The sequence below is a fragment of the Vespa mandarinia genome, chromosome 3 (assembly GCF_050613455.1).
Source record: "Vespa mandarinia isolate Hongniang chromosome 3, ASM5061345v1, whole genome shotgun sequence".
Classification (NCBI taxonomy): domain Eukaryota; kingdom Metazoa; phylum Arthropoda; class Insecta; order Hymenoptera; family Vespidae; genus Vespa; species Vespa mandarinia.
Window position 1 is genome coordinate 11,770,102 of NC_140812.1, and position 20,816 is coordinate 11,790,917.

At 37.7% G+C, this 20,816-nt stretch overlaps 1 protein-coding gene across 1 annotated transcript in view; it reads right to left on the minus strand.

The window, feature by feature from the left end:
- The window catches only part of LOC118445050 (uncharacterized), a 106,227-nt gene extending 86,967 nt beyond the window's left edge, over positions 1–19,260 (minus strand). The window contains exons 1-2 of the mRNA XM_035873963.2: positions 18,242–19,260; positions 9,280–9,335 (exon numbers count right to left, since the gene is read on the minus strand). Of these exons, the coding sequence (XP_035729856.2) occupies positions 9,280–9,312 (33 nt within the window). The 5' untranslated portion in view covers positions 9,313–9,335; positions 18,242–19,260. The remainder of the gene's footprint in view (positions 1–9,279; positions 9,336–18,241) is intronic.
- Between the last annotated feature and the right edge of the window lie 1,556 nt (positions 19,261–20,816).

Consider the following 20,816-nt stretch of genomic DNA (forward strand, 5'->3'; position numbering starts at 1 on the left):
AATCTAACGTTATCGTTTGACTGCTTTTGAATTTTTTCGTTTCCAAACGACGTAGACGGACATGACGTTTCATCCGTGGTTTAAGTGAAAAACGAAGAAAAACGAAAAAAAAAAAAAAAAGAAAAAAAAGGAAAGAAAAAAAAAATAAAAATAAATAGACGAGGAAAAAGAAAAAATAAATAAAAAGAACCATAACGAAAACCTCTAAGAGATTTTTAATTCGAGAATATTTCGAGAGAGGGAAAAAGAGAGAGAAAATGAAAATGAAAATGAAAATGAGAATGAAAAAAAAAAAAAAAGAAAAAAGGAGAAATTATTAAATATAAATTAGGATCATGAGCAATGTCTTTTTCTTTTTTCTTTCTCTCTTTTTCTATTGTTGTATTTTTTGTTTCAACGAAAATAACTAAAACGAATGATTTATCGAAGGATTTAACTAACGATTGTTCACTATCTTCAAGCAAACTCGAGTCTGGTAATCTCTTTCCGTTCTAAACGACGATATACGCTCGATGATATACATGCGCGCGCACAGATACACACGCACACATGTATACTTAAATAAAAGTTGTCTCGCGCGCGTGAAATTCTTCGCCACGTGCGTGCGAAATATGCTTTTGTAAACGCCCACCGGTAGGCGAGCATGATGCCGGAGAGCTCGTGCACGAATTACGAATCATAAACTATGAGACATACGTACGTTCTCTCTCTCTCTCTCTCTCTCTCTCTCTCTCTCTCTCTCTCTCTCTCTCTCTCTCTCTCTCTCTCTCTCTCTCTCTCTCTCTCTTTAACATGTGGTAGCATGGAAAAATTTTCGCAATGAAAAATATACACGCGAGTACGCGACATGTTTTCGTTACAATAAAATCATAATCTACGAATCTCTTTCATTTATATTTATACGCATACATAGTTAATTAATTTCATGTTAAATAAGTTTCATTATTAGATTTATGGTTGATATATATATATATATATATATATATATATATATATAAAAAGAAAAAAAAGAAAAAACGACGCAAAACTAATTTCTTTTCAAAAAAGGAAAGAAAAAGAATAATTTCTCGAGGATAATGAAAAAGAAATAACTGGCAGAAAAGCTTTTGAATTTGAAAAAAAAAAAAAAAAGAAAGGAAAAAAAGAAAAAGAAAAGAAGCCAACAAAAAGAAATAATCTCTCGACGATATTACAACGTATCGACGTAATATGTTTACATTGGATCTACATAATTGAGACGATACGTCGATAAATTCGCGTAATTGATAAAACCCATTTTATTATGCAAGATGATAGGTTAAATATATAAATATATATATATAAACAATATATAAACTTAATACCTATATGTATAAACATATATTTACGCACGGACACACACACACACACACACACACACACGCACGCACGCACACACATCATGTATACCATTCCAACTTATCGTTCCGTTACTTATCGGCGAAGATTTAACGAGTAAGGACGTACGACGATATAACCGTTTAATGCATTTAACGAAAGCATCCATGTTAAAACGACGAGATCCGAGCGTAAATTCAATGGCATAACACTTTGAAATGACCGGCAGGGACCGTATAGCTCGCTTCGTGGGAGGAAGAGAAGATGCTACATATATATATACATGCATACGCTCGGTTATGTGTCGGGTCTCGTTCGTTTCCTAGTACTTAATCTCCTCGGTTTATCGGCCCGTGAGTGCACGCGCGCGGCCAGTGAACACGTACACATACATACATATATATATATATATATACACACACACACCACTAACTCAGGTTACACGTTATGATGGCACATCCTGGGACTATGGGTTAAATGAAATACATTCGCGTTCGGGGTAGCGAGTTAAGCTCTACTTTCTTTCTTTCTTTTTTTCTTTTTTTCTTTTTTTCTTTCTTCTTTCTCGACTCCCGCAGCTGACTCGCAACTATGACTTTCGAATAGCATAGCTAAGGTCTCTGTATAAGTGAGCGAAAGAGAGAAAGATATATATATATATATATATATATATATATATATATATATAATAAGAGCTCGTTACATAAAATACGACCAGTAATATCGTCCTATGAACGTTCAACTCTTTAATAAATCCTATGTAATTTGCTCGTTACTTTCAAATAGCAATGTCGATAAAAAAAAAATAAAAAAAAAAAAAAGAAGAGAAAGAAAAAGGAAAAAAAATAGAGAGAGAGAGAGAGAGAGAGAGAGAGAGAGAGAGAGAGAGAAAAGAGAGAAAAATAAAAAAGATAAATGATTAAACAAATAGAAGAAAAAAAAAAAGAAGATAAAGAAAACAAGGTGGGAGAAGAAAACGGAGGAGAAAACAAACGATACGGGTGAAGATTCAAAGAGACAGCCTTATATAATGGATGAGAATGAACGTGGGTTGGGAGATGGAATGAGGGAGAGATCAGGGATGGGGAAAGAAAGAGAGGGAGAGAGAGAGAGAGAGAGAGAAAAGAAATCTTTTTTTGAAAAGGTCCGATAAATTACAACGTTTAAATGGCACGTCGCATCGTTGGCCGGGGATAAGTCAATCGTTGCCGAGGATAGAAAATCGTCGAAATTCTGAGGCTTTCAACGAAATAAATGCAAATATGCTTGGCCGTTTGCCGCGATTCTCTTTCTCTCTCTTTTTTTTCTTCTTTCCCCGTTGCCCCCGGCCTCGCCTTACTCTCTCTCTCTCTCTCTCTCTCTCTTTATTCTTTCTAAAAGATAGAATGAGTTCGTTCTGGCGAGCGTCAATCGATTGTGAAGAGGACTGTAGTGGATAAAAGAGAGAGAGAGAGAGAGAAAGAGAGAGAGAGAGTACAACGAGCGCATTCAGCGCGCAAACGATGAAGTGCAGAGAGTGTAGTGACTCAATGACGGATGAACTTCTCCCTTTGCACGGCTTGTGTCACGACCCTTCTTCACCTCCTACCTCTTTACTACCATCCTTCCTCCTCTATTTCTTTTTCTCTTCCATGTATACCATCTCTCTTTTCCTCCCTTCTCCTCCTCTTCTCCTATTACCCTCACCCGTAGTCTCTTCTCTGTTCTCTCCCTTAGTTCCTCTCTAGTAAGTAAGTAAGTAAGTAGTTGTTACTCTACTACGAATCTCCTCTAAATTCTGTCACAGGACGACGAGATTTTCCGCGGTGTATTATTCTTTAACCGTCTGCTTTCTACGTGCACAAAGCCATATCTACTGGGTGTCGTTCAAATAAAAAAAAAATTTAATAAACGAATAGAATAAATAAGGTAAATAAATAAAAAAGATAAATAGAAAAAAGAGTGGTAATCTTTCCTTCTTTTTTCCTCGCGAATTTTTCAAAATCAACCTAAACCGATTTAAGTTAATTTAACTTAACATAGCTTAACTCAATGTAAAAAAAAAAAAAAAAAAAAACGTGAACGGTTAATCGGGTCAGCTAGAACTATATACTTGTTGATCGATACTTCAGGGTACACGTTATATGCACGCTGATGTTAAATGTCACAAGTCGATATCGATCGTACCTCTCTCTCTTTTTCTCTCTCACACACTCTCTGCTTCTATTTCTATTTCTATTTCCTTTTTTTTTTTTACTCCCTCTCCCTTCTCTTTCTCTCTTCGTAAAAACTTCGAAACGACGATAGAGAAGAAGCAAGGATTCTTTATCAAACAATACCGAAAGTGAAAATCATTTGATATTCAAACCTTAAACGCCGAATGTGGTAAAACGTACGTGCAGCTGCATACTTAATAAGGAATCAAGCTTGGGATCTGGGCGTAGGATCGGTATATTACTAGTGGCTATGGTCGTAATGGGAAATAGAGAGAGAGAGAGAGAGAGAGAGAGAGAGAGAGAGAGAGAGAGTAATATACGTTAGTACGTAACGTGGTCTAACACTTACATTTAACTTAATTCCTTGTTTTACAGCATACGAAACGAGCTTATTAGAACTTTACGATTTTATTTATTATCAATTTAAATATTATATTATTTTCAAACAGATAAAGCAGATCAATTAATTATTCATCTTCTCTATTAGAAGTGAAGAGATGGAAAATATGCACCGTCAAGAATTAGAAATTCGATCTCATTGAATATAATAAACAACGAGCAATATATTTCATTACAATGATTACTATGACGATGACGATGATAACGAGAAAATCAGAGAGAGAGAGAGAGAGAGAGAGAGAGAGAGAGAGAGAGAGAGAGAAAGAGAGAGAGATTTTATCGCATCGTTCGTGAGGAATAAATTACGATTGGGCCATTAGCAAATCTAAAACGATCGTTGAAAATAAACTGGGCAATTCAAAAAATTTAAACGACCAATTAAGAAAAACGCTTGTCAAGTTCTCCCGTTTCTCTTTCCTTTTTTTTTATCCTTTTAATTATCCTTTCATTTGTTATCCTATTAAATAAACGTTCAGAAAAACGAATCGTTTGGTTTAAAAATAATAGACAAGTTGTTATAGGATATTTTCAAAATTACACTACATTGAGGTATACATAGACGGAGGATGGCATGCACCCACGCACGCACACATACACCAATAATATCGTATAATTAAACGATCGAGAGGAGTCCCTATATCGCGTTAATTAAACCTATGGTCCAATAATTGGATCACTTCCGCGGGATTACGATCGAACGTTGAAAGCAATATTTTTTATCATAGAGTAAGTACCGTGCAAACAGATTCGACCCAATTTGAAAATTATATTCCCTATCGATACTTGACCCAACTTTGCCTATTATCGATAATATTAAATCGGACATTTTATACGTATGCATTTGTTTAAAGCAAAAGATTGAAAAAAGAGAGAAAGAGAGAAAGAGAGAGAGAGAGAGAGGGGGGGGGGAAAAATAATTAATACGACAAAATTCTGAATCGAGTACGAGTACATATTTTATCGTTGCGACGACACCGTACAAAAGGGCTTCTTCGTCGTGAAAGAGAAAAAAGGGAAAACGAGAAAGAAAGAAAAAAGAAAAAGAAAAAAAAAATGTTCACGCATTTTTGCTCAGAATCGATCGAAATCGAGCGCACTTCCTGAAGCGACGTTCGAACCCTCATTCGAGCATGTAGAGAGGGTTCTCTTTTCGAGAAACGACGAGAACGAAAGCGAAAAAAACGCCGTTGGCGTATCGTTAAAATCGTATTTGCTTATCTGAAAAAAAAAAAAAAAAAAAAGAAGAAAGAAAGAAAAAAATGAAGGTTTGAAAAGCGACGACGGTGGTGTTCAGTTTATCGATGATATATACCGACTCGTTGATCGACTTTGTTGAGAAAAGGAGAACACGATGTTATAAAACTCTAACAAACAGAGAAAAACGGACAAGTATCGTAAATCTCGTACGTAGTACCTACTACCGTTAGTAGATACGCACTATGCATTGGCGTAGATTCCGTTAGAAATTTCTTACGGTCGAATGCATCCTTCCTTTCTTCTACTTCTTTATCTTTCATTCAAATATCACATATCAATCCTTCTATCGATTTATTTCAATTCTTCGACCGAAAAGAAAATGAAAGCGAATGATAATCGTGAAATAGATTATTTCGAAATTGTAAAATAGTTCATTGGTTAATTCTCAATGGTATCTCTTATGTATTACATACATTTATATAATAATGATAAACATGGCGTACGTATATATAAATATATATGTATAAATATGTAATGTGTATATATCTACATAAATCCACATAATTATACCAATTAACGTTAATGAATAGTAATAAACAGAATAGATAATAAGGAATTTTAGATATGACGCTTTTGCGGGTGTTGCACACGTGTCGCGAAGAAACAACTCGTAGAATGTGCCGGCCTGACTTCCGTCGAAAGAAAATGTCCGGGCAACGTATGCGGTTGACGATGACCGTGCAGCATCTATGAGAGAGAGAGAGAGAGAGAGAGAGAGAAAGAGAGAGAGAGAAAGAAAGAGCAGGAACGCGATAGTTACCACCGGCTGCCCAGCCATAAACATAAGAAGCCGTAAAGTCTTTGTTCTATCCGCGAGCTAGCCTAACGATCTTGTCTGAGATAGCAAAAACGATTCGTGAAGAGAATCGAAAAGACTGCGAGACGAAAGATCGACAACGACGACGACAATGACAATGACAAAGATAACAACGACGAAGACGAGTTTCTTCTTTTCTCTCGTCCTATGGATGCCAATTTCATCGGCATATTTTTTATTTGATAGGAGAAAAATCGAAAGGATTTTCACTTGAAGATAATCGTAATTATTCGCTCGTGAGCGCGAAACGTTCGTACTGATCGTGAACGATCGATCGATCGATCGATCAATAGAAGCCATCGATATATTGCCTCGTTAATTAGTCCAGAAGCGTAATGAGGTATCGAGAGATCCAACCACCATCGTTGGTTCCCACATATGCTATGCACCGCCCCCCTTTTAACCTGCCATCTCCCTCTCACACTCCCATCTACGAACCTGCCGCTATTATTCGATAACGCTTGAAACTTTGACCCGAAATAATTGTTACGATCTCGTCTATAATTCCTTCGAAATCGTGGAATTTCATTCTTTTTTCCAATTAATCGAATTAAATATCGATATTTCTTGCGCGAGTTTATATCACATTATGTCGGGGAATTAATAATCGACCCGAGCTCGTATAAATTCTCGTCGTATCGGTGTGGTCTCGTCAGGATCTGAAATGTGGGCAGACATTTTCTTTTTTTTTGTTTTGCATTTTTTTCTTCTTTCTCCTTTTTTTTTTTTTTTACCAATCGTGGGTACGAAGGTCGAAGATCGAATTACCGAGGAGAATGAAACAGAGGGCGCGTGTTAACGAATAAGATAACACGTGTGCTAGGAAAAAGGGAATAGCTGTCGTCGTCGAAAAAACAAGAAAAAAAAAATAAAATGAGAAATCATTTCCCTCGAGCGTTTCTCTTAACAAAAAAAAAATCGCGCTCGAACGAGAAACGCAAGCTTGATTTTCCTTCAAAAACATATTTTCACTATTCGATCTTTGACCCTTAGTCGATCTCTTTCGTCGGCTTTGTTCTCAAGCGCTCGCGATTTTTTTAATTTTCTTCTCCTTTATTTTTTATTTCCTTTTTTTTTTTTTAATGAACTAAACTAATAACCAAGCCCGATTCGCTATATCCGTTGAATTAGATCCTGAATATTTTTAATTGAATAACCAAGTCAACGGTAAAGTTGTGCTTATAGTTCTTTAAACAAAATTTCAACGTTAGTGCTAATTGTGAGCTTTCGAAATAACTCGAGCGTAACTCGTCTCTTAATAACATTAATGAAAACTTTTCGTTCCTCGAAGTACTTACTTACCTATTCGCTATCTCGAGTCTCTGCTCCATTCCCTCCCCCCAACGCGAGAGAGTAAAATTCATGCATTTTGAATTAAACCGATAATTTATAATCTACACGAGAAAGTAACCAGGCGGACTATCGTCATTGCTACCACGGACCAATTATCACGACAATTATTACTATTATTATTATTATTATTATATTATAATACTAACGTAATTAGAAAATTCAAATCGTTGTTAGACAATTATTACAATTATTACAGGTACATTCTTCGATTTAACTTTCACGAATGTTCTATAAACGTTCACTGTTTCGTGACGTACATACGTATTTTAATAATACGAATTAAAATAAAAATAATTGATAAAAAGGAATAAATAAAAACGATAATAACGTATTCACTCTTACTTCATTATTAAATCCCAATGAGTCATTTGAATATTTTAACATTGGTGATAATACATTTGATATTTGCCGAGAGACTGATGAATAAACGTAGGGAAGAAACTATATTACCGTTCTTCGAGTTGGGTGAGCCACGCCGATCTTAAATTTCTCTTCGATTTAATCTCTCTCTTTCTCTCTTTCACTCCAGGCACACGCGGCATTTCCTTCCTTAGCTCCTTCGCGATGTATTAACCCGGTAGCCTACTTTATCGTGTCGTGTCGACGGCCTCGAGGCTTTCGAAAATACTTTGCTTGCGTATATCTCGAACGAAATAACGAAAACGTTATATAGTCGTGACTTGTAAAAGATAAAGGAGTTGGGAAACGAGATAACATTTGACGTTAACGTGGGTTAAAAGGGATTTTTCCTTAAACGAATAAAATAGAATTTCGCGAAGAAGATCGAAATTCTTTTCGTTCAATCGAATATTATATATATATATATATACATATATATATAAAGGCACATGCATACATATGAGCCGTCCGCAAATCAAATCGATTAAATCCACTTTATGAATTTTTTTTTTTTTTTTTTTTTTTTTTTTTTTAATTTCAATATCGAAGCACTTGACGAAGTCCCTCGTGTCCATTTTTATATTCATAAAATAAATTTCCGTTAATTACTGTGAAATAAATGATAAATTTCTTTTTTTTTTTCTTTTTTTTTTTTTTTGTTTGATCGTATCGAATAAAAAATAATTCATTTCATAGCGAATCCAATTAACGCCGTACATTAATATATAAATCGTTACTCTAATGCAATTCTAAACGTGCCAACAAGGTCTTTATACGTTCTATGACGTTTATTTTAATTTATATTTTAAAGTGAGTTATATTTTAAAAAGCAATTTATATTAATTTCATCGTATTTCACCATCTTTTTCTTTCTCTCTCTTTTTTCTTTTTTTTTTTTTTTTTTTTTTTTTTTTTTTTCTACGCGCAATAATATAATACGTAATTTTCACGCACATTGGCAAAAATTATTTCGTAGAGGTCATCAAAAATCCTTTTTCGATTTGTCAGCATATCGGTATAGAAAAATCTTATTGGAATCGTATAAAAAAAAAAAAAAAAAGAAAGAAAATAAATAAATAAAAGAGAAAAAAATGAAAAAAACTGATAGAATTTTACCTTACTGTTTACATACTCTCGATTCTAGAGGGAGGGGAGGGGAGGAAGCACTCGCCGGTAATAGTTAGTAATTTTACAAGGTTGCCCTGGTTTCCTTTGCTACTTAAAATCACTCGTAATCGACGGCATCTCTTATTACGAGCAATATAAGTATGTAAGTAAGTAAGTAAGTAAGTAAGTAAGTAAGTAAGTAAGTGTTTACTACAAAGTATTCTACTATCGTACGTATCTACTATCATACATATCCCTTAACGATCGTATCAAAATACGACTAAGACGAGGCGTGGCGAAGGGTGGGTGTGGAGGGGTTGAGGGCAGTTCAGACTTAATATACATATAAAATAGATATAATATATCGAGAATGATATATAAACGAGTTATACTCACCACCTCGGCAACGTTGCCGGAGCCCTCCCTCATGCCATCTCTGTCCGTTCGTCCTCCTGAAAGAAGAGAAAGAAGAAAAAAAATAAGAAAAGAAGAAGAACAAAGCGATAGAAAAAATGTAAGAAACAGAAAGAAAAAAATTATAAAAAAAAAAAAAAAGAAAAAAAAAAAGAAGATCTACTCTTTCAACGGAAGAAAAATATGTGTTTCACGGGAACACAACCGGTCATCGTCGCATCCTCCTTCCTCGATCTCGTATTTCTCTTCGACGTTAGAAATTCTCTCGCGTGAATATCCAGGCCGATCGACACGCTCGACCGACGAAGAAAATCAAGAAAATAAAGAAAGAGATAAAGAGAGGAAAGAGGAGGGAAAAAAAAGAAAAACAGAAAGAAAAAAAAATGGATAATCGAAGGCGCGAGTACCGTGTGCTCGCTAACCGGAATCACCGGTGTATATACATACATACATTACATACATACATACATACATACATACATACATACATACACACACACATATATATAAAATATCTCTCTCTCTCTAGCGTAATCGACGTTTCTTCTCGATTCGGAAAATCGACAACTTCAGACCGGCCATTCCGCTTTGTCGAGTTCGTGCTACAAAGCATTTTCTAAGGGAGATAAGATTGGCGCGATCGGGGTGATCGGGTGGACATTCGTTTTACGATTGACGAACGCGAACGGTTGTTAATTACTCGCGTCGAGACGAGAACGAACGACGTATCTAACGACCGTGATCGATGTTAGAAAGAATATTTTTTTTGTCTTTTTTTCCTATCTCTTTCTCCCATCCATTTTTTTATTTTTTTTTTTTTTGTACAATTCCAAACGTTCTAAACTTTGTAATCCCTTAAATGCGTTATACATTCGAACAGGAGCACACACAAACACATTCACAACTTTTGGTTATGGTAATACCAGTTGGTTCAGTTTTCAGTTAGGTTCTCCGATATGATATTTGAACCGAGCGAGCCCCAATCACTTCGAAGAAATGAGGGTATAGACGATAGGTATACCGAAACGACATTTGTGTGTGTGTATATATATAAATATATATAAATATATATATATATATATATATATATATATATATATATATAGTTTCGACCTGAGTTACTTTCGAGAAAACCTCGGACCCTGGCGAAAGTTTATCTCTGCGAAAATTCCCCCATGGCTGAAGTTTAAGGAGTAATTTTCTCGAGAAAGCATTAAAAAGAAAGTAAAAGATTGATAATAAGGGAAGAGTGCTTTCACGAGTATAATCAATCATTGTGTCGTCACTTTGAAATCGTCTTAGGTTCAATTTGAAACGGACCCGATGTTACCGTCGTCCCTTTTTACTACATCCTTATAAATTTCTTTTCTCTTTTTATTTATTTTTTTTTTTTTTTCTTTTTTTTTTTCACGTCGAGACAGACATTAAACTTAATCCCAATCGACGAGATTAGATACAAACGTAGAAATTTTAACGTTATACGATTCAACGATATAGTATGATCCTTCGAAAATTTCGTACATTTATCGTTGGCAACAAATTCTGTCAATGTGGATTACGCGCCAGCGCAATGTTCCGTATAAATCAATCGACCTTCGGCGTTCGGTTAATATTTAATTCAATTAATAATTAAATAATTAAAGGAATCTCGTAACGTGAAACCATAATGGAAATACATATCTACGTACATACATTTCTCTTTTCCTGTAATATCCATAGGATTATTCTTTCGAATATCCAAACGAAGTACCCCGTAGATTGCTCGTTTATTCAAGAGAGATTAATTATCAATGATAACTAATGATCGACAGAACGAAAACGTATAGAATAACGACGAAGATAGCTATATAATTTGATCATAAAAAAATAATACAATATATCGATTGATCGATATCATTCGAACGCGGATACTTTGTATGACCTTCTTTTTTTTTCTTTTTTTTTTTTTTACGATTTCGCGTGAGCCAACAGAGAGTGAGAGAACTAACTTGCAAGGAAATATTTTCTTCTGCGGGGATGATAATTTTATCCGGGGTAGAGAATCGGGGGAAGAAATTCGTCGAGGATCGTAAGGTGAGCGTATCTTTGGAAGGCTTGAAAAAAAAAAAAAGAAAAGTGGAGTCGAACAATGTACAAACTAATGTTGGATAAGTACGGTTTCGGGGCACGGTGTTGCACCTTACAGAAGGTTCCTCCAAATACTTTTTTTATTCCCATAGAGATTCCAGACATTCCTCGGCGACGTAAACGAGGGACTTTGAGGTGTGGAGGGGTTAGAGAGTAAGGGGAAGGGAGGGACAGGGGCAACGATGGATGCAGACCCGCCAGGTATATATGGATGCAGGCTAAATGAGAGAGAGAGAGAGAGAGAGAGAGAGAGAGAGAGAGAGGAAGAGAGAACCATCAAATAGAGATTCTTCCGTCTAAAATCATGTAACTTTTCTAACGGTTACGTCCATGTATACGCATTAAAGGATCCTCGACGATCATTAAGAGAAGAAAATTTTCAACTTTCCTAATCGTCGATGGCCGACCGGCCGACCGACCGACCGACCGACCGACCGAACAAACGAACGTTGCTTAGGCAACGATTCTAAGCTTCTTTTCTTAAAGTCTGACACGCAATGACCCATTATTTACGAGGTTTCTTCGAGGAATGTGCCAAGTCGACGCGTTTACATCGGTAGTACGTTTACCCCTCTCTCACCCTCTCCCCTCCCCCATTCCCCTTTCCTATCCCTACCTCAGCTGTCCCTTTACTTTCAATCTTAATTTTCTAACGAGTACGTTCATCGCGTACGCAAAGAATTTTATTTTCCCTTATCTATGTCTCACGATACGCGAACTCACTCCTCCTCCTCCTCCTCCTCCTCCTCCCCCCATATCCACACCTCTTCTTTCTCGTCTTTGTCTTATCGCGTGAAGAAGGTAATAACCACGCACTAAGATATTTTTTAATAGTTCGAATTACGGCATGGATTTTAACAACGGTTTACTCTCTCTTGCGTTAAGAGATAATTACGTTGGGAATCGCATCGCAAACTTGGCACGCGATATCGCGTGTGGGTGAACGCAAATGGCGTGTACTTTCTAAGAGAGGGGTTGCCGCAGCCGTAGCCGCAGCCGCAACCGCCTTGCCGCTTACAGCTTGCTCTGCTATTGACTGTTGTTGTTGTTGCTGTTGCTGTTGCTGTTGCTGCTGCTGTTGCTGTTGCTCTTGCTGCTGTTAGCTCTTACGATTACGTTACGCGTCTCGTCTTAAAAGTAAAAGTAGGTTGCGAATAATGCAAAAGAGAAGAAGAGGAAGAGAAAGAAAAAGGATGATAAGACGATGACAATGAAGAAGAAGGGGGAAGAAAAGGAGGAAAGAAAGAAAGAAGAAAAAAGAGAAGAATAGAAAAAACATCAAGAAATGAGATGCGTTGCGGTCCTACGATTCTAACAACCTCTATCTTTCCGTCTACTAACGATTGCGTTATCTTCTCTCTTCTTTTTCATCTTCATCTTCTTTTTCTCTTTTTCTGTTATCTGCTTCTTTTATCTCCTCTCTATTTCATCATCGGACATCAATACAAAGTATTTTCAATCGTAGCCAGCGAGAGAGAGAGAAATAATAAAATAGAGGAAATGTTCAAATTTATCCTTAATGAATAGGATCGGAGTCCACATTTGAAAAATTAAACCGATCGCGTAACACGACCATGATTCGAGTACTCGTGAATATTCTCGTTGTAAACTACCGATCGGATTCTTTCTCTCTCTCTCTCTCTCTCTCTCTCTCTTTTTGCTTCGTTGATCTCCAAGTGGATATCTCTCTGCAATTTTGATGCTTTCGCATTCGAGTACCCACGAAGCACCGTTAAACGATATCGTTTTTCTTTTTCTCTTTTTTTTTTTTTTTTTTTTTTTTTTTTTTTTATTCCGCCTCGAAAATCGTTCGGATGTATCCGATTTCGCAGGTGGGGCAATAGAAAAATCGGTGCATGATAGTCTGGCGGTAGATTTCGAAAAAGAAAGAAAAGGAAAGAAGAGGACAGAGGGGAGATCGAATTTGCATTCGTTACGAGTCGTTTGAGAAAGTTTCGTGGTACGATTGCGATTAAAGAGAAAAAAAAAAAAAAAAAAAAAAAAAAGAAAAAACGAAAAGAAAAAAAAACATGCGTTAAAAAGTTAGAATCTAGGACAGCGATGATCATAACTACTGAACGCGACGAAAAAATTTTTGTTTGATGTGTAACTTATAAGATGGATAGATAGATAAATAGATAGATAGATAGATAGATATATAGATAGATAGAGAGAGAGAGAGAATAGGAGTAGGAAGAGAAGGTGGAGAAGGATGATCAGAGTGGATCATATTTCATGGTGGAAGATTTAGATCCCATTAGATGGCTATACAAGGTGATGGCGGTAGGACGTACTTACATAAATAGATGGAGATGCCGTAATAGCTGCAAAACGTAGAAAATTTTCAAACGATCTCACGGAATCGCCCGTTACGGGATACGATTTTTCCTTAGACTAACTGTAAGAGATCTACGGAACCGTATAGAAAGAACGTATTTCTTCTTCGTTTTAGTTTGAACTAAGAGAACGTAAAGGTAAAGTGGGAGGTGAGAAAGAGAGAGAGAGAGAGAGAGAGAGAGAGAGAGAGAGAGAGAGAGAGAGAAAGATGGTGATTCGGGGAAAAGAAGGGAAAAGGGATAAAATGAAGCGCGAGATTCTCTAGTATTATATGTAAGTCCTCAGGACTCGTCTCACACGTCACATGTCCACGTCACTCGTTTCTCGGCGGATTATCGTCTCTCTCTCTCTCTCTCTTGTGGAAACGTTATCACTATTTCCATTTGTGTAAGAAAACGAAATTTGTTACATACAAGATTCATCAACGGTATTATACTTTACGTTCCCGCGCTTAGAAAGATAATAAAAATTATATACCGAACGAGTCGTGATAAAAGTTTAATTAAAATCGAGAGGGATAAGAATCATGAAAGACAGAGACAGAGACGGACAAATAGACAGACAGACAGACAGACAGACAGACAGACAGTCAGAGAGAGGGAGAGAGAAGGAGAAAAGGTTTAATTTATACTTGGCGAAAATGGCTGCGATTAATCTACCGAGATAGCTCTTTTCTCTCCTTCTTCCTCCCTCTCACCCCCCCCCCTCTCTCTCTCTCTCTCGTGCACGTGTACAGCTAAAGAAGTTTCGACTTTGTACAGAACTATGTACGCACCTGAGAAAGATAGAAAGAGAGAAATGGCACTCATCTATACGAACACGAAGAAAAAGAAAGAGAGAAAGAGAGAGAGAGAGAGAGAGAGAGAGAGAGAGATAAGTAAGAGTGGTACAGAAGAAGAAGAAGAAGAAGAAGAGGAAGAAGAAGAGGAAGAGGGTAGGCGAGAGGGAGGGGGATGCGAGGATAGAAGGATGAGGAAGAGGAGGAGGAGGAGGAGGAGGAAGAGGGAAAAGGATTTCGCGCGCATGCGCGAGACGAAGTTCGAGCGTTTTAAAAACACGCGAGAGGCGACGAGTGGGATTTCAAGGTTAGACGAAGCGAGACACTCGAGGCTAAACGGCAAAGCAACGGGGGTTTTCATCCGTCCTGCTGCTCGTGGTCTCGCGTTCGTTCCTTCGTTCATTCGCTTGCTTACTTGCGTATACCATCTAAAAGAAGAGAGAGAGACAGAGAGAGAGAGAAAGAGAGAGAGAGAGAGAGAGAAAGAATCTTTGGCAAAAAGTTGCAGAGACGACGTATCTCGCTTCGTGCCCGCGTTCCTTTCTTGTTTTCCACGAGAGCTAATTGCAGTGGCTATACTACTTGCTCTACTGCCGGTGGTTGTATCTCGCGAAGATACCTCCTTATCCGGATGGCTGAAGGAGATTTGAAAGAAGGGGAAGGAAAAGGAGGCAAAGAGTGGAAGAGGGAGAAACTTCGAAAAATCTCTCGATAAAGTATGGACAAACTCTTACTGAAACTCTAGAACGGACTCGATCGTAAATTTAAACTCGTAATTTTTTCCATCGTCAATGGCTTCCTTTATTTTCTCATTTTGCAGACTTCGTTCGTTCGTTCGTTCGTTCGTTCGTTTCCCAATAAGCTTTTTTCGTGAAATCGCGCCTTTGTATTTCATTCGACATGAATTCGACGATGGCACGTCTGCCTCTATCACTTTTTCCCTTTTTTATTTTCCTTTTCATTTTTCTTTTTATTTATTTCTATTTTCACAATGTGACTTCTACCCTACAAATTTCTACATACGTATATATATATATATATATATATACATATCTGCGTCAGAATACGGATATGTACTACGGATATGCCGAGCAACAGCGCAACGAAAAAGAGGGATAGAAAAAAAGAAAAAGAAGAAAAAAGAAAAAAAAAAAAGGAAATCGATATAACGCAACATCGAAACGAGAAAAGAGCATTATACTTCCTATTCGAAATTGGCGCTTTATGAGTCCATTCGTCCGCACCGATTTAAAACCGAACGAAACTCTCGTGTGCGTTTTGACTCTCTCTCTCTCTCTCTCTCTCTCTCTCTCACTATCTCTCTCGTACGCGTGCCAGATAGATATTAATTCGATATCTCGATAGAGACGGGAGGAATTAAAAGTACTTTCAACGAACCGAGCAATCTCCCTTTATCCAAGATCGATAGAGATTTAATCACGAAGAAGAATTAATCTTCTCGAGGATAGCCCCTATTCAATCTCTCTCTATCTCTCTCTCTCTCTGTCGTCGATTCAATTTACCCCCTCTACTATTTTTCCCTTTCCCTTTTCTTCGGCGCGATTTTTCATAATCTCGAACATCAATGGGGGTTCAATCGAAGGGGACGAAAGGATCGAGCCTCGAACAGGTCTTAAATTTTCCTTTTAAGAAAACGCTCCCTCGTCCTTCTGCTTCCCCCTCTTTCTCTTATTCGTCCTTCTCCTTCTTCTTCTTCTTCTTTTTCTTCTTCTTCGACGACGACCACCGTGAAACCGCGAGATAATTAAATCGAATTCAAGGTAGTTCCTTCTCCGAATTAATCGTATTTGTTAATACGATTGGGCTCGTTGAGTCTCGTTTGTTTATTCGATCAGTCGGATAAATCGCATTTCCGCCGAATAATCTCTTTTTGGATTTGGAGGAGAAAAAGAAAACAGAAAAAAGAATTAATTTTCGATCGTTAAATATATAACACATGTGTACCTACGTGTGTGTGTGTGTGTGTGTGTGTATGTGTGCTATATATTTAACGATCGAAAATTAATTTCAATTTACTCTGATTTATATCTCTAATATATATACAGATATATATGTGTATGTATGTATGTATGTATGTATAATAGATATGTACCTAAGTATGTTTAGCGAAGAATCGGGGATATCATCGATCGTTGCGATTGAAGAAAACAATAGAGACGACGATGACGACAACGGCGACGACGATGGAGAAACGTTGGACCGGTTGGCTTCGGTTACGATCGAACGTCGTGTTTGCGTTCAATCTGACCAAGGACTGAGAGGAGAACGTTTAACCGTGTGAGAATTTTTATGAGCTTACACGAGCATACGTAAGTACCTAACAACTTATATTTTATCGAGACGAAAGAGGAAGACTCTTCAAGGCCGGACTTCGTTTGAACCTAAGCCGACCGCCTAACTGTCAAAATCATGGCCGACGACTAAAACGACGAAGGCGATTTATTAATAAATACGACTTTTACGACTTTTCGATCTTTCCGAAATTATTTTTTTTTCTTTCCTTTCTCTCTCTCTCTCTCTCCTTAACTACGAGATATAAAAATTTCATCGTTTATGGGCCGCCTCCGCCATAATAGAATTCCATGTGTACATATCCCTTGGTAATAGAGTAAATCAATAATCGTAAGGAGGGGGTAAAAGGAACAACATATAATAAATAAAGTGAACCGCAAATGGGGTTAAAGGAGAACCGTCGCCGTCGTCGTCGTCGTCGTCGTCGTCGTCGTCGTTGTCGAGAGAGAGAGAGAGAGAGAGAGAGAGAGAAAGAGGAGACGTCGACCTTGAAATCGAAGCCGAGTTAACGAGAATCTTTCGGCGACACTCTGGTATGCGACCGCAGTAAATGTACCAAAACCAACAGGATTCCTTCCCCCCTCCCCCATCCCTCTTGTGTTCTTGATCCGCTCCCGTTGATACACGCGGTTTACGTTTATCGTTCTACGCGATGTTAAATGTGTGTCTGCGCCATGTTACGTATCGGTTAAGCAGGTAAGTTGGTGGGTAGGTAGGTAGACATACTATATATGTTGCGGTATACCGGCGAGTAACGCGATACGCTAAACCGCGCGAAATTCAAAAGTCCTTGTATATTTTCATCGGTGTATATTTTCATCGGTTCTCGATCGATAAATAATCTTATCTCGAATTATATCGAATGTTTTCGTTGAACCGTAAAGAAAATTTATAACGAGGAAATTAATCAAACAGAAATATATACATACATGCATATATATATATATATACGTACGGGGTGTTCCTAAAAGTCACGTATCAAACGAAAATAAGACGATAACTGTCTATAAAACTGAATGGTAATCTCCCCTATGTTTCCTCTTTTAGGACACCGTCTACGATCGTTCTTAAATTCTCTTGGAAATAAATCTTACGGGAAAAGAAAAAAAAAGAAAAGAAAATAAAAAGAAAAAGAACAAGTTCAAATTTAACATAACCTAACTTCAGGAAGCGCTCGCTCACGCACGCACGCACGCACGCACGCACGCACGCACTCACTCACGACTATCGGACGATCATATCTCTTCGCTCGGATTAAAACGCGCGAGAGGAAAAAAGAAGAAGAGAGGGAGCGAGAGAGAGAGAGAGAGAGAGAGAGAGAGAAATAGAAAAAGAAAGGAAAAAGATTTAAAGAAAAAAGCGCAGTTGCATTTGAGAGAACTCTCATACCTTTTTTATGAACCGGCAAAATCTTGGCGATCCTCGAGTTGCCCGCGTAATCCAGATCTCGACGGTCGCGAGCAACTCCGGCGTTCCTCGCACTCCTCTTCTCCTCCTCCTCCTCCTCCCCCTCCTCCCCCTCCACCGCTCCCTCCTCCAGCTCTTTCCTCTCGATCCAGTATTTCGTTCCTTCGACGCACGGACCGCCGTACACCACTACTTTGCGTTTCACTACTAACACAACGACGATGCAACGACCATCTAAATCACTACACGCCGAACGTCGTGCCGGTTACGACGAGAACGACGTACATACGTAGTATATATCACGATTTATATCTTCTTATCTCTTTTTCTCCTTTCACACGATACCACTAACTCTCTTTCTCTTTCTCTCTTGTTTTTCTTTTCTTCTGTCACACGCGCACGAATATCACAGAGGGCACATACACGGACCACAAACAACAACACACGTACTTTTTAACCGAACGAATCCGAGCTTTGCCGGGGTTCTTCGCTTCCGAAAAAATCACCTCGACTCCCCGTCTTCTTGAAATTCTTTGCCTCCTTCTTTTCTTTTTTGTTTTCTTCTTTTTCTTTTTCTCCCCTTCTTCTTCCTCGTCTCTTCGTTTTTTACTTTTTTCGCTTCTCTGGCATCGATTTTAAAAAGAAACGAATGAACGATCTCTCTCTCTCTCTCTCTCTCTCTCTTTCTCTCTGTCTCTTTCTCTCTCCTTTATTTCTTTTTTTTATTCTTCGCAGTCGACGAAGTAAGTACCAACCACTTTGCGAAACGACGAGGACGAGAATGAGAACGAAAAGCGCGCGCTATTCCTTCCGTTGTACTCTCTCCCCACTCCACAAGCTTCATGAAAATCTCTCCTACGTTTATTCTATTCCTTCCCTTGTACACTTATTTACTCGGTACAATGCCTTCTCCGTATTACGCTACATACACCACCACCATCACCATCATCCAACAACAACAATAACAGCAACAACAACAACAATAGTAATAATAATAATAATAATAATAATAATAATAATAATAATAATGATAATAGTAATGATAATACGGTATTTAAATTCCGGTCGAGTCGTAACGGTTAAATTTCTAGATTTCCTTTGATTGAGATAATGAAGGAAACGATTTGAAAGAGAAAAAAAAGAAAAAAGAAAATTAAAAGAAAATAATAATAATAATAATAATAATAATAATAATAATAATAATAATAATAATAATAATAATAATAATAATAATAATAATAATAATGATAATGACCAAAAACAAATGGACAAACGAATAAAAATAAAAACAAGAAAAAAAAAAAGGAAAAAATTCACCGTTCCAGCGTTGAGGAGGAGAGACCAGCGACGCTTCGGTGATTCGTTTCAGGAAGGGAGGAGGAGCGCTCGCGGAGACAGAGAAAAAGAAGGATGGAGAGAGAGAGAGAGACAGAGAGATAGATAAAGAGAAACTGACGATGGATCTTTCAAAATGGATTATCTTTGACCTCCTCCTTCTTCTTCCTATTATTATTATTTGTCTTTTTTTCCTTTTTCTTTTTTTTTTTTTATTTCTCACTTTTTCTCTTTTCTTTCCTTCCTTTTCTTTTCTTTCTCTTCTTCTATCCGATGACGCACTTTCTCGATTCTGATCGTAACAACGGATATATATATATATATATATATACACGAAAGAAGAAAACTTTACAGCGAGAAATACCACACGACCGACGTCGACGACGACGACCACGACGATGATGACGACGACGACGATGACGACGACGACGAAGACGAAGAAGAAGACGACGACGAGGACGAAGACGAGGACACAGGAGTAAGAAAGAGATAAAAAGAAATATATATATATATATATATATATATATATATATATATATATATATATATATATATATAGGGAGAGAGAGAGAGAGAAAGAGAGAAGGACGACGAGTACCAAAGTACGCCACACACCGTACACAGATGTACACACGCGCGCACACTGTATCTTTCTCGTAGGAGCAAGAATCCTCTCTTTCTTCGTCTTCTTCTTCTTCTTCTTCTTCTTCTTTTTCCTCTTCTTTATCTTTCTTTACGCGTAGAGAGAGAGGATATAAACGAACACGTACAGATACACGTTAAAACGTAAAGAGAGAGAGAAAGAGAGAGAGAGAAAGAGAAAGAGAGAAACAGAGAGAAGGCGAGAGAGAAAGAGAAAGAGAGAGAGAGAGAGAGAGAGAGAGAGAGATGTAAACTGGACGGAAGGAAGAAAGCGCGCGAGCACGGACGATGGCTCACGGCGACGCGCGATCGTGGCGGTCGTCGATCGAACAACACTCGCGCTCTCTCTCTCTCTCTCTCTCTCTCTCTCTTTCTCTCAATTGTCTCTCTTGCCACCCGTCACCCTCCTCCTTGAGTTCGTACGTAGTACGTTCGGTCGTTTTCGTCGTAGTCGTTATCGTCGTTACCGTCGTACCGCCACAGTCACAAGAGTTTAAACCAAAGGTTCATATATCGTTGATCGAACGAGATCGACGCTTCTCTTTCGTCGTGATTCGATTGATATGACTTACTTTTGTAA